General features: G+C 44.4%; 1 protein-coding gene across 1 annotated transcript in view; it reads right to left on the bottom strand.

Moving 5' to 3' along the window:
* Window positions 1-12,215, bottom strand: part of LOC142587553 (beta-1,4-mannosyl-glycoprotein 4-beta-N-acetylglucosaminyltransferase-like) — a 104,366-nt gene extending 92,151 nt beyond the window's left edge. The window contains exon 1 of the mRNA XM_075698657.1: window positions 11,013-12,215. Within this exon, the coding sequence (XP_075554772.1) occupies window positions 11,013-12,101 (1,089 nt within the window). The 5' untranslated portion in view covers window positions 12,102-12,215. The remainder of the gene's footprint in view (window positions 1-11,012) is intronic.
* Between the last annotated feature and the right edge of the window lie 2,705 nt (window positions 12,216-14,920).

Below are 14,920 nucleotides of genomic sequence, written 5' to 3'. Positions count from 1 at the left end.
AAACCGTGCTAAACAAGAGTTCAAACTTGAGAAAACCACCGCAAGCTTCGATGTTTGGACAGCTTTAATTGCGTGGAACTGGCTTTCCTTTTTAAGCACTTGGCTCACAACATTATCTTGTGAGGAAAGGGAACCAAAGGGCTCTAGTCTTCTTCATCATGGCCACATAAAGCGAAAGGACCACCACGCCAAGTAAAACACCTGGGAAATTAGCTATATTTGAAAATGAAATGTACAAAATAATGAAGAAAGGGGAAATGAATCTCGATGAAAAGAAATTTGCCACCGGTAGGAGCGCTACCCCCGACCTCCTCAATGCGCGTGCTTTACACATCCAATTGCACTACGGCGGCGGCTATCAATTGGTGCACCTACATCAATATTTATGTTTACTAGATCTAGCCCTAGCGGGGTTAGCCAGCACCTCCTAGAGATATGGAGGGCGGATCTGGAACATCGTTTTTTGCCTGATGGTGTCACGTAACTCCTGATCTTAGGTTAGTGGGCACGTGGCTAATAAACGCTCACATGCTATCTAAAAACATCAAGGGTGCTAGATTTGAGACCCTCGCTATTATTAAACAAGAGAAGAAGGGCAACTGATGGGCTTGATTTTCGTTAATCTTGACCACGTAAAACCTAAAGACAATGAAGCAACAAAAAGCATCGTGGAAATTAGCTGTAGTTGAACTTGAAAGTTAGAAAATAATGAACAAAAGGTGAAATGAAAGGGGAGGAAAAGATAACTTGGCACTGGTGGGAACCGAACCCACAACCTCCGCCTTACGCATGCGTTGCACTACCGATTGTGCAATGGTGACTGCGATGAATCCTTCTAGTAACTTGGGTTTTGTGTTTAGATTATCCACCTCTAGGACACTCGGACCCATGGTGGGCAATATGGAACATTGTTTTTTTTGCCCGATGGCATCACATAACACGTGATCTTAGGTGAGTAGGCGCATCGGTCACAGCAGCTGATGCCTTAGTCCACCCGCCTTGTCTTGGCTGCTGCAGGAGGCTTGACCCTCGATCGCCTTTCCCAGCTCGTTGATCGAGTTTCCCAGCTCGTTGATCTCTTCAGCATCAGAGCCCTCTATTATAGTCCGCTTAGAGTCTCGCATAGAGCAGCTCGCCATCTCCAAAGACGCTCTTCGGACGCTCTCTCATAAGCAGCGCGGCTCCTCGTCACGCCACAGCCGTCGTCCCTATTACCCGAGCAGTCCCAACTTGCGCAGTTCTCGAAGTTGGGCTGTTTGTTGGTACCATCGCACTTCCTAGCACCGCACCCGCCAGTGGAAGTCCCATGCCAGTGTTTGTGACATGTACTGCAAGATCACTGACGTCGGCATGTGACCTCACCTTACAATCCGGCCGCCTTTTCATAATGTTGGATCGCGTTTCCAGCGTATCCTTTCTTGTAGGGACTGGTGCCGAGGTCAGCCTACTGCCGTCCATCAAGCATGACCGCGCTTCGAAGTCACCTGGCCCGACCCTCCGTGCGCAAACTCTACCTCCATGACCATACATGGTCTACGGCCTTTTACTCTCGGCCTTTGCCTGCGGCGCACGTTCCGATGGACCTTCACCGTAACTGCCGTACATTATCCTGTCCTTGGCTCCGACTTCCTGACCCATTTCGACCGTGATGACCATGATACCTCGAGACATGATGTGAAGGAAATTGGTGAAGTTTATTGTTTTCCCTGGCTTTGGAATAAATATAAACTCTGCATGCTCCCTGGTCTCTAGTAGCTGTCCAGATTCCCATATTTCATTCATGTATTTCTGTAGGGATTTAAGCGTTTCCTCGTTTGCATTCCTAAGAATTCGATTTGTGATGCGGTCTTCTCCACGGGTAGAATTGGCGTTAAGTACATGTTCCGAGCCTTGTAGTTATGCCGCAGTTATCGGAACATATAACCTACAGAAAACAACAAATTCTCAAATAATCTCGTGAATTCACTAAAACCCTTTGGGAACCTTTCCTTTAATTTCGTACAAAGCAATTAATACCGCCTAGTGCCTCCAATGTGACGCCACCATTCAACCATCGCTGAGGGCCTCCTTCCTTGTAGAAATTTAGTAGTCTTTCAACAACAACGCGCAATATTACAAACTGAAGAACACGCCCTATGGGAATCCGCCATTGTCTCACAATGACTGAGGGTGTGGTCGAATATTCCAGCGATGCAACGGCCACACATCTACGGAAATTTGGCGAGTGTACCCCAAATACTTATGGTGACATTGACACCCCCCATCAGCGGCATATAGGAACCTTATTTGCGTGTTCGCATCCTTCCGGGATTCTGATTGAAGAACATAGCTCCCTCATGAGATTAGGCTAACAACAGAGAAGCCAAACTGCTGCGTCATCCTCCCATCCCATAGATACTTCACCCTGACCCCCCACTTCGTTTTCTTTGCTGGAAAGGATGGATTGTTCAGAGCTTAAGTAGTCATTCAAACCTCAATATAAACCTTAAAATAACTGAAACGTAGGCATACCAACAGCATAGTGGCAATAGCTTTCTCAGCCTGAAGCAATCGTATTTCGAGTGTACTTTCGCCATCTGAGAGTTCCTTTTGTATTGATTTGCTTGGACATTCGAGGTTTCCCACGTCTATCTTATACTACACATACAACAGAGGAGAAAAGTGCTCTGTCGAGCGTTAATTACTGGTTTTATGCGGTCAATTTCTTAGTAGAACCGTTTTTCAATAAGTCTTTTCACATTACTGTCCAAAAATTTGTGCGGTAGATCAGCTCCGTTCATAGCTTCCATGCGTTATTTAATAATCTTGCGGAACAGAGTTCTTGTTTTTATCTGTTATAGCTTCTTCGTGAGCTTAGTAACAAAGAGTTTGTTGTTCATGGCCGACTATTTATGTGAGAAGTTTGAAACCGAAAGTACTCCACGCGTTTACGAACACGTAGAAACTCCGAAGTTAAAAAATTCCTTTTGAGGAGCAGCACATTCGCCTTTGCTCTTTTACACGCAGAGCGGGACACGTCACGTAGAACAGATGGTGCGCGTGTTCCGGAAATAATTCTGACGTCTGCAAGTGGTGTTCTGGATAGAGCAGCAGGCGAGAAGATGCACTTTAATGTCCGTCCTAAACTTTCTGTTGAAGGAGCATACCGCTTCGCCACAATCCAACATAGAAGTCTAATATATCTGTCTTTATTGAGCTCTGAAATATTTATACTTCAGTGCAAGTTACAATACATCCTGTATTAACACTTAGTATGCACTTGTGTTTTTCTAATTATTTTATATTATTCGATTGATTTCATTGTTTGATTTTTGCTGAATTGTAAAAAAGTACTGTATGCACCATTTTGTCGTAGTTCTTATTTTATTGGTGGCCTAAGTACCGTGAGGAAATGTGCCGTATTGCCGAAACATTTATGTTTTTTTTTTGTTTTATATCAGCACAAGTTACCATCGTGGGATCACTCAACAATTATTTGTTTGTGGTGAAGCCGGTGACATAGAAGCCGACAGCGTTTCCAATTTCAACTACATAAATCATGCACTCGCATTTTCGCTGTGAACTCATTTCATCTTTTAGCACACGATGCTTGTGCAGCCTAGCAGTCAAGGTTCGTCACGGAGAAGCGTTTTGTCTCGCTTTTCACATTTATCTAGCGGCCTTGATCCTCTAGACCAGAGTCAGCGTATCTGGCACTTTCTGAGCGCTGGACACTATCACTCAAGCCGAAGGTGTCTTGGCGCAGTAACGACTCAAAGAAGAGACAGAATCCCTGCCTTTCGTGATCAGGCACTTTAGCTAAACAAGTGTGCACATGCTGACTCGCAGTGCGTAAAATGCAAATATGTTGTCACGATCATAGCAATGGCGGTGGATACCGCAATGTTCTTTTTTTTCTCCTCCGCTATGTGTAGCCCATGCTTTTTTCCTGAGCGCCCCAATCCGACCTCATTCGCCTGAAAGCTCCGCTATGACGAGACAGGCATCTGTCACTGTGCGTCCGACCATCCTCGTAATTTCTCTCGTGGGGAGGAAGTTGCTCTGCAGAGACTTCAGACAGTGGGGCTTTCCCTACACAAGCCGTCACTTGTACCTAAGTTCTACCAAGCGAAGAAAATGTCCTGCAGCTGAAGTGCAGCACTCTTGCGTGTGCAGTGAAGGCCGATCACTACTCTGCTTCTTTGGGCAGCAGCAGTGGCGGTTGGCGTGTTTCACGGAATCGCGTCTGAAATCACAACTAAAATTTTCGTAGTGTGATCATCCCTTCAAGTTATACGCTGTCCGATAAGGTTTCATCTGAAAAACAAGCTGCCTTTACTACGGATCGCTGGGACACGTGACCCTCGCCACTGCCAGATGCTACATAACGAGCGACGCTCGGCCAACGCATTCCTTCTTTGGGCAGCAGCAGTTACGGTTGGCGTGGTCGACGGAATCGCGTCTAAAATCACAACTTAAATTTTTGCAGGTTAGTGGAACTCGTTTGAAATATTGTATTGTACTCAATTTTTTCTGCCACTTTCGCTGCTACTGCTGCTGCTACTGCTCCTGCTTTGAGTGCTGTTTTGACTATTGTCACATGTATAATTTCGCCCTCGAGCAATAATGACTGCAGAGGGATGTTCGTTCTGTCACACCGTGTTTAGTCATGATGATGTCGTCATGCAATGTGTTGATTGCACTGGTCACTTTCACGTCGGAAAATGTAGCGGCATCACTGTTAGGTCCTTTAGGATGATGAAAGATGCCACGAAGAAGTCACTTAGATGCCCTACGTGTAAACATGCTGTAGCGAACACCGACACAGCGGGCCAATCTACGAGCCTTCAAACTGATCTAGCTGAAGCAAACAAAAAACTGTCGCACGTGCAAACCCTAGAAGCAAAATTAGATAAGTTGATAGGCTAACAAGACACTGTGCAGAGCATAGAAAGGTCAGTACAACATTTGTCTGATACTTACGATAACTTAAAAGACGCTATAAATTGGCAGCAACATGGTATCAATGAATTGCGCTACCGAATGGAGGCGGGTGAGCAGTCGCAAGACACAACAATGCTCTCAAGTTAAAGGAAGAAATAAACGCTCTAGAGCAGTACAGCCGGAAACAGAAGACGGAAATTCATGGCTTGCCTCAAAAAGACGCCGAGAATCTGTTAACTGAAATAAATAAGATAGCTACACAGCTTGACCTGCCGCCACTATCTGAAAAAGATGTTGACGGAATGCACCGTCTACGCGAAAAAGAAAGCAGGGACCCTGTCGTTCTTGTTCGTTTTCCTAGCAGAACACTGAAGACTACATGGTTCGAAAAGAAAAAAATCCTCAGGAACAAAACGCGGGGCATTAAATTTTCTGATAACTTGACTGCAACAAACAAGCAGTTGCTTTGGCTTGCAAAACACAAGGCAAGAGAATTGAACTATCAATTCGTTTGGAGTTCACAGGGAACTATCTTTGTACGCAAGCAGCCAAATGCTCGAGCGATAAGGCTTGCCATAGAAAGCAATCTAAGCAAAATCGTCTAAGGAACAAAAACCACAAACTACTACAAACATGGAACCTTATTACAGTGTCACGTCTTTCAACAGTTTAGTAACGAAAAATACTTGCTTCCATGAAAACGGGCTTAAACTGTTTCGTATAAATGCAGAAAGTTTAAGAAACAAACAGGTTGATATTGAGACATACCTATCGCAGCTGAATTGCTGTTTTGATTTCTTAGCTTTTTCGGAAACTTAGTATGCGAGCGAGTATGACGTCATACATTTCCCGGGCTACAAGCACGTTTCAATTTATCGTTCAAGAAAACGAGGTGGTGGCGTATCTCTTTATATTCGTGAATGTCATTGTTGCGAAATCTTGGCTGAATTTACATGTGTGACTGATGATTTTGAATGTGTTGCAGTAGTTTCTCGAAATATTATGATTGTTGCTGTCTACCGTCCACCTCAAGGTACTGTAACGCTACAGCTTCATTATATGGATTCTGTACTTGAACTCGCCAGCACAAAGAAATTACAATCGGTAATTGTTGGTGACTTCAATGTTGACTTATTTTCAAAAAATAATATCAGGATCCACCTTAGTGAATATATGCTAGCAAATGGCGGTGAAAACATTATTGAACTTCCTACGCGGATAACTTTGAAATCAAGAACATTGATTGATTTATGTTTCACTTCTATCGCAAAAGATGGGACATGTTCTGGATTGCTCAATTCGGGCATAAGTGATCATCTGCCGTTTTTTTTTTTTGCCGCATTACCATTTCATGTGCGCACGGATAACAAAGATTACTTCAAGTTGGTCATAGATAATCGCACTACAGGGTTATTTCAAACATTACTTTCCAGTGTAAATTGGTCTGATGTTTACGCTGAAGAAAGTCCTACAGCTTCATACGATGCATTTGTGTCCAAAGTGAAACAAATATACAATGCAGCATTTCCTTCCGTCCCTGTGGTCAAGCACAAGAAAACTAGAAAAGAATGGGTAAATCAACACCTATACAAGCGCATACAACACAAAGATAAATTATTCAATAACTTGTTAAAGACTCGCGACCTGCTTAAAGAGTTTAAACAAGTTAGAAACTTGCTGAGCAGTGATCTCATGAAAGTTAAATTGCGATATTACGCGCATCGATTGGAAACCTCCATGAGTCATGGTCATAAAACGTGGAACATATACCGCGAACTAATAGGGTCATCTTCACCGAATGTGCCACACGAAATTGTTGTAAATGGAGACACGTACTGTGGTAACAATGCAGGTAAATTTTTTATTAATAATTTTGTTAATGCCGGTGCTTCAACTTCTACATCTGCTTTTTGCACTGAACGTAATATTCGAACTTATATAAAACATCGCGTCAACGAGACTATATTTCTTACGCCTACGTCTGAAACTGAGGTTTTTTCTGTTCTTAATTCCTTGAGCAACAAATCAGCTGCTGGCGAGGATGACATTAAAGCCCAGCCTATTAAAGCAGTTGCTCACATAATCTGTGGCCCCATGGTGCACATTTTAACAGTATATTATCAAGTGGAATTTTTCCTAAGACAATGAAAATAGCTCGTGTCGCTGTAATCTGTAAGGGTGGAAAACACAATGACTTGAATAATTATAGACCAATTTCAGTATTGCCGGTATTTTCCAAAGTGGCTGAATGTATTATATATAAGCGTCTAAATAGTTTTTTTTTTCTGGATAAAGGCGTTATCTCGGATAAGTAATATGGTTTTCAGAAGAATAAATTGACCGAAATGGCATTATTAAGAGTCCGAGATACACTTATAAATAACATCGACGAAAGAAACTTTACCATTGGTATATTCCTAGACTTTCGCAAGGCTTTTCATAGCATAAAACATAATATATTACTACAGAAACTCCAAGTATATGGCGTTAGAGGCATAGCATTAGAACTTATGCATAGCGACCTTGAATCTAGATTTCAGTATACTTCCTTGAAAGGGTACAGTTCTGAAAAGAGCATGATTAAATATGGGGTACCACAAGACTCCATTTTAGGGCCGGTATTATTTATTACTTACATAAATGACCTAACCAATGTTCCACTGACCGAGGAAATCATACTGTACGCTGATGACACTAATGTCTTTTTTTTTTTCGGCGCAGACCTTCACGAACTAGAAGTTACCGCAACCCATTGGTTACAAAAACTTAGCGAGTGGCTATATCTAAATAAACTTGACTTAAATGCAAAAAAAACGAAATTTACCCTTTTTTATTCCAATAATAGGAAAACAGATTACGACGTAAAACTTCTTTATTCTGGATCGCAACTTGAACATGTCTTAAGCCGTTCGTTTCTGGGAGTTAAATTTCAGAAAAACCTAAGCTGGACAGGGCACATAAATAAGGTACGCACTAAGGTTGCACGATCTGTTGGCTTGCTACAACGGATCCGATGCTTTGTGCCTATGAGGCTTCTCATACAATTGTACTTTTCGTTTGTGCACTCGCATCTCAGCTACTGCCTCTTAGTATGGGGAAACGGTAATAAAACAGATATAGAAAAATTGGCATTACTGCAACGGCGATCTTTTCGCTTGCTGAACTTCTCGAAACAATACATAGAATCTTTTATACTAATGATGCGCTACAACATTCCTAATATTACAGACTCTTACAAAACAAAGATCTGCATACGGCTATTTAAAGAGATCTCCAGCGAGAGGGAACTATTTTAAACTCGTTACAGGATACAACCTATGTCACACATCAATAGTAATAAAGAAACCAAAGACAAAATATGGCACGAAAACGGTCGAATATTAAACCATGTGTTTATGTAATACGTACCCTAACATTGTTGACGAAGCTATAAATTCAAGAACAATTAACAAATTTAAACATGCAATACAAAACATATTTTCTGATCACAGTGTGTTTAACGAATGTTAAGAAAGTTTCTTTCTTTATTGCCAATAGTAATGTTATTATTGTTCTGCTCTGAATGTATACCTTGTGTTAATACCAAAATGTTCTTATTTTTACTGTGCTGTATTTATTTATTTGCTTGCTTTTTGGCAAACGGTTGATACATTTCAATGTGTTTAAATTTTGCTGTAAATAGTTTTGAAGTTTTGTGTCTTATTAGTTGTACTTTGTTTTATCAGTAGACTGCTACTTCTGCTGCTCCAGCGAGGTAAAGGACTTAGTCAGGAGAATTACGCCGTCCTTTTGCCTTACCTTGCGGGAAAACCTTGTATTTGTGTGGGCCAAATAAAAATTAAATGAAAACAAAATTTTTAAAAATCAAATGAGAATTCCTTGGGGAAAACATGGCCCCAAAAATGCGACCAAGGGCGTTCAGATAAAATCTGAGCGAATTGCTGCGTTAAACATAATAACTTTACAATCGTGTCTATTCTCTCCCAACGGCGACCTGTTAAATGCGCGGTGCATGAGCGACAGCTCATAAACAGCAGCATTTTTTCTTTTTTTTTTTTGAAGTCGTATGAACTAAGCGAACATGTTCTTCTGTGCAGTCGACGCAGCTGTGCGCGCACGCCTGCCACTTGTTCTTTCTTTCTTTCTCTTTTTTTCATTTATGCTAGGTTTCCCTTCCCACAGTGTACGTTAGCAGACAAGGGGCGACGTGTTTAACGCTCTTTATGTTTTATATTTCTTTTTCTCTCTTCTTCTTTCGAAACAATTTGTTCGAGTGGCAGGGACTGAACACAACTTGCCACGTCCGGTTTATCCTTCGCATAGAACTCATTGAAGTTAGGAGAGAATGCACACGGCTATTAAGGCATTGCGTTTAACGCCGTAAATTCGTTTGCTCAATATTAGGTGTAAAACGGCAGTGTCCCCTCTTTATATTCGCGGGAGTTAAGGTTTGTTCCTACTACCAGCCAGTGTTTCTGTTTTTATCCTTCGGACCTGGGGTTTCGTATTTAAAGTCGCTGGATGAGTGCTGCTAAAGCGACAAAGATTTGTTGCTAATTTGTCGCTAAGACGTCCGTTAAACACGCCCTAAATTTATAGCCGAGTGAATACGACATGTTTACGCACACGCGGTAGACCGCAGAGTTTACAACTCGCTCTAGGTAAACACGCTACTCTTCAAGAAGCCGTACTCTTCAACAAGTCGAGTCGGTGATGTTATGAAGAATCACTGATTCGATTTGAACATTAGGCTGCGCACACCATCACCTCTTAATATGTCAACGTTAAGTACAGTGACGAAAACTTCTATCCTTTTAACACTTGTGGAGGCTGGCTGTATGCTTCATGGTGGAAAAAGGTTTACACAGGAGTTTACTTGGCAAAAATGCCACACAGCACAAGCTTATCGTTGTACATGACCACTAGCCTTGCTCGTCCAGTTAGGAGTCACTCCATTTCGCGCTTAAAGGAAATCGTAGCTAGAGCCGAACTCAAAGTGAACGGCGCAAATAAGTGAGGCAAAATAAACAAATTACCGAACCTCTGCGAATCTGCAAACACATTCATCGCCTCAATAAGTCGGCACATGTTGCTATAACAGGCCATCGGCTGCAGGCGTATGGCCCTGACGATGCCAAATTCCTCACGGCACACGAGAAAAATTATCGTAGCAGTGGAAGACACGCAGAGAGACGCCCACACGTCTGTACCGCAGGAGCAGGCATCTTCAATGTAAGAGGAAGAATAAGCGTTCAGAGTGAAATAAAATACAATCAAATACTGATGTGGAAAAAGAGCCGGCATTGCAGAATGCTCAGTATTTCTTCGTGAAATGTCCAAAACTTTTCATTTCCTTCCTGCATGTCGATGCATGAGTCAAAATATATAGTCATCTTGCCAGTCAAATTATTCAATTGAAATTGCTGATCGGTGTTGAGATTTGAGTACGGTCATCATGAAGGCTTTCATGTTACCTTTGTTGAAAGTTAGCGCTTTGTGTCTTTCTTGCTCTACTCGGCCTTCACGTACTGGTGGCGCTTGACGGCCAATAGCCTCAGAAATTACATATGGCACCGTCTCGTAAAAGCTAGCGTGTACATTGCTAGGCCACTGTGTGCTGTCTCTTGTACCGTTTGATAAGGGTGATGACGCGGACGCAAGAAAGTGTGACAACCTCGTAAAGTGCCGTCCCTTGCTTTCACAAGCATTCAAATAACTACAATTTGCACCTCTCATTACGCCTCCGTCATCGAAGGTGTCAATGCTTTCCTGATAATTTGCACAGACAGTGCACAGCCTAAACAGTGGGAATGCATAATGCTAAACGTGTCGCCGCGGGTAACCAAATTGTCTGCCATAAGCAATGCACCTCTATATGTGAACTCACGACTTCGTATTGCAATCATTTAGAGCCAACAGCGCTACAATGCCGCCGCGCAATGGTAAAGTGAAAATCGGCTCGTTTCTGAACATTGCCATATTCACAATAAAAATCTTTACGTTCATATTTTCTTAACAACGACAAAGCTATCAATCACGTGCAAAAACCTCACCTCATAAAATTTTTGCGGAAAAATTCGTCGGCTCACCTGTATACCCTCGGCATCAAAACACCATGAACAGTGCCACCCGGAATAGTGTGGCGATGTGCCCTGTATGATCCACATTTCACTGAACGTCCCCGTGTACGACAAGTTGTTCCTCGTAAAAGTCCTCATCGAACGGAGACGCAGCGAGTCGTTTTCATAGACTTCTCGCATAAAGCCAACAGTGCACACACCACTGACAGTGACCGGCACACTGTTCTCCCAAAAGAAGCCGTACAGAAACCATCGCAGGGTCAATGATATCGGTTCCCCGTATCCGTCGTGATGCTTGAGGAAGAGCACCACGTCTCGGCTAGGTATTTCGTCAGCATCAGACATGATGAAAAGGTCGTCATCCCGGATGCTCTTGAGACGACGGTGACCTTCGTACCAGACGGAAGTGCGGAAGTAGTTCTCTGGGCCCCACGGATCGCCTCCGTCGTAGTTGTAGAAGTCCACCGATATCGGCACAATCTTGTGCGCGTACTCACGCAGAAATCCGGCACTGAGGTTCGAGCGGAGGTGGAGAGGCTTTTCCACGCCGGAGTAGGTGTACGTAGATTCGACAACGAGATAATAGTCGACAGCATCACCCAGCTCTTTTACGCGGATTTCCAGAAGGTCTAGCTCGTGGTTGAATACAAGTCCGCTGATTATTCTGCGTGGCCTCGAACGGCGTCGAATAATGCCATTGGAATACCAGATTTTAAACGATTGAGTAAGCCAAACGGCGTCGGGAATAGAGCAGTCAATCCCATTCCATCCCTTCTTGCAGACGCATGTCGAGTTTTTCATTCCAGAGATAGTACCTTCTGAAAAGCATTCAAATAAGTCTTCATTCGCGTGACGAACTGTGGCATTCGTGCTTACAGCAGAAAGTTTTCCTTTTATTTCTGATGCATCGTTGACAGTTTTCCTGCGAAAAGCCTCTTCCATGGTTGCATTCAGAGAGCCGTGAAAAACTTGTTTGCCCGCCTTTTTGTGCACTGTCTTGCTGGTGTGGTGCCAATGGAAAACGGAAAATAGTATTGTAGCAGAAACGAAGGTGAAGAAACATAATCCGGTGAGTAACGTTTTAAACATAGGAGTCATCACAATCACTGGTAACGCGCAAGATGTAACTTTTAGGTTAATCGGTTGTCCGCAGGAAGGCGACCGCAAAGGGGAAGCACATTCAGACACACTACACACCTTCACGTCAAGCAGATTGCTCTGATCGACTCTATGTCTCTCGAAATAAAAGGCAGTTCAATACAAGCATCGAAGAGGGCGTGATGACGTACGCTTCGCTCTTCCGATGCTTTGACGAAGTTTAAACTGTACTAGGAATGTCAGTGAGGGGCGCCTAATGCAAAGTCACAGCTGCATGCATGCTCACCCCGCGCGTTTCAAGTGACGCGCACGATTTCTTTTCTTTGTGGTTTTTTCAGCCAAACTTCATGTCATGGTTTTTCTGTTAGCGCTTTTTTTTTGCTAGTTTGATTCAAGACACGTCCGCGCGGCGCGGCTTGATTTCTCGTTAATGCCATTTGTTCTCGTCTGCCGCATAGCCAGTGGGCTATCCAGAAATTTCGTTCGGGGTGGGGCTTACGCTGCAGCTCGGCCTCCTCCTTATAGAATTTGTCGAGGGATCGAATACATGAATAATAACTGCATTGCCATTGACAAACATGTTGCAAATGAATCCTCGAACGCTACGCACTGTCAAGACAAGTAAAATATGTATTTTTTCATAAAGGAATATATTCGTCTGTCCTAAAAATTGTGCCCCAAATAACAGATATCAATGCTTCTTTGTTTTTGTCTACCGATTAAGTAAAGAAAATATCACACGAACTTTAGAACTATATTGTTACAAGCTGTCATGAACCACGCCTGCCGCGCAGACAACCAGAAGAAAGAAGAAAACGACGTTGGCCAAGCTGCCGCGAGACCGCTCTTCAAGAACCAATAACTACAATAACTACAAGAATACAATAACTGGAATGCTGCAAGTCAGCTTAGGAACGTTGTTTTCTCCCTGGCCGGCACGGCGCTGATGTGGTACGACAACCACGCGGACATGCTAACTACATGGACACGCTTCGTTGAGGAAATCACAAAGTGTTTCGGTGACTCGGAAGCAAAGAGGAAACGTGCGGAACTCACATTAGCCCAGAGAGCTCAGGTACCCGGCGAGACTTGCACTACCTATATCGAAGGAATTTTGAAGTTGTGCCGAGCCGTCAACCCTCACATGACAGAGGAAGATAAAGTGGGGCACGTGGTAAAAGGAATAGCAGAAGACGTGTACAACTTCCTCATTGGTAAAGAGAACTTGCACACTGTATCAGAACTGATACGGCACTGCCGTACGTTCGAGGCACTGAAGACTCGCCGAATTACACCAAAGTTTAGACGGCTGGCCAATGTAACAACTGTAGCAAGTGTTGACACGAGTCCTCCGCTCCCAGACCTTTCGTCCGCCATCCGCCAGATAGTCCGCGAGGAGCTACAGCGACATGAAGAACAGGCACGTTATGCGGCGCCACGTTGCAGACCCTCCGTTTTCCGAGAAACTCTTTGGCAACCCCCTTCGGCTACTTGGATCCACTCGGTGAACGTCGCGGATCTTAACGGCTCCAGAGACGAACCGCATTACATTACGACCGAACCACCACGCAATGATTCGCCCCCTCAACGTTTTGATCCTCGCCCACGCAACTTTCGTCCACGAAGACTCGCCGCTACCTACGACTTTCAAGGGGAAGAGCCTCGTTACCCTCAACCGATGTCTTCGGCAGAATACTTCAATCCGCATTCTGAAGTTCGCCCTTCGAGAGTGTGTTACTGCTGCGGCATGCCTGGCCATATAGCTAGGTACTGTAGCCGACGCCGAGCATCGAACTACGGATCGTCAGCGCCGACTATGCGGTCTAGCGGTCGTACACTGCGCACTCAGTGGCCAGGAGACTCCACTTCAGGAAGCCACTTTCGAGAGGACCGATGCAGAGCCCAGGAGACCTACCTTGGAGAAGAAAGAACCCGGAACCGCTACCGCTCCCCTGCCTCCGACCGTACTCTGACGCCACCACCAGCCTTCCGAGCCTCCCGATCACCATCCCCTCGGCCGCGATTCACGTCACCAGCGCCTCGGCGCCGTTTCGTGTCGCCCCCGCCGGGAAACTAGCCAGCGCGGCCGATGGAGGTGAGATCCCTCGAAAATGTGTGCTGCCGACTCAACTACCTCCAACTATTTTCATGCTAAAGAATAAGGTTCATGTATTGATTGATGGGGTCTCTACAATGGCTTTATTCGACATGGGAGCAACTGTCTCGGTCATGAGTGTGGGGTTTAAAGGCCTTCTGGGACGCAATGTTATGTTTCGTTGGGACCTTTCCGTGGAGTCAGTGGTGAATCATTATACCCGGTTGGTGTGTGTAACGTGGCTGTGTCATTGGGTGGGAAAGTTTTTAATGCAGAGTTTACTGTTCTTCCTCGCTCCTCGCATGACGTGATTCTGGGGATTGACTTTTTGCAATTGTGCGGTGCGAATGTTGACTGCCGGACGGGAGAACTCAGTGTTGACACCAGTGTTTCACCTGTGCTCTTTGAAGGTGAAGCTTGCCCGGAGAGTGTGCTGTGCGTGTCTGAGGATACAGTTGTGCCCGCCTTATCCGCGATGCGTGTTGCCGTCGCCTGTTCATCTCCGACTCCTATCTCGTTCGACGCTGCAGTGGAACCTGTACATCTGAACTGCCTCAAGAAAAACGTGTTAGTTCCGCACTGCGTAGTCTCAGTGACCAACGGATGCGTGGGGCTGTGGGCGCTAAACTGTTCCACTGAAGCGGCAGTGCTACCGCAAGGCCTAAAGATAGCCACGTTTCAGGAAGACTCGCCCGTATCGGTGGCAGTACTTACAGAGCTCCCC

Source organism: Dermacentor variabilis, chromosome 7, assembly GCF_050947875.1.
Source record: "Dermacentor variabilis isolate Ectoservices chromosome 7, ASM5094787v1, whole genome shotgun sequence".
In the NCBI taxonomy this organism is placed as follows: domain Eukaryota; kingdom Metazoa; phylum Arthropoda; class Arachnida; order Ixodida; family Ixodidae; genus Dermacentor; species Dermacentor variabilis.
This window is presented reverse-complemented; position numbering and strand designations above follow the sequence as displayed.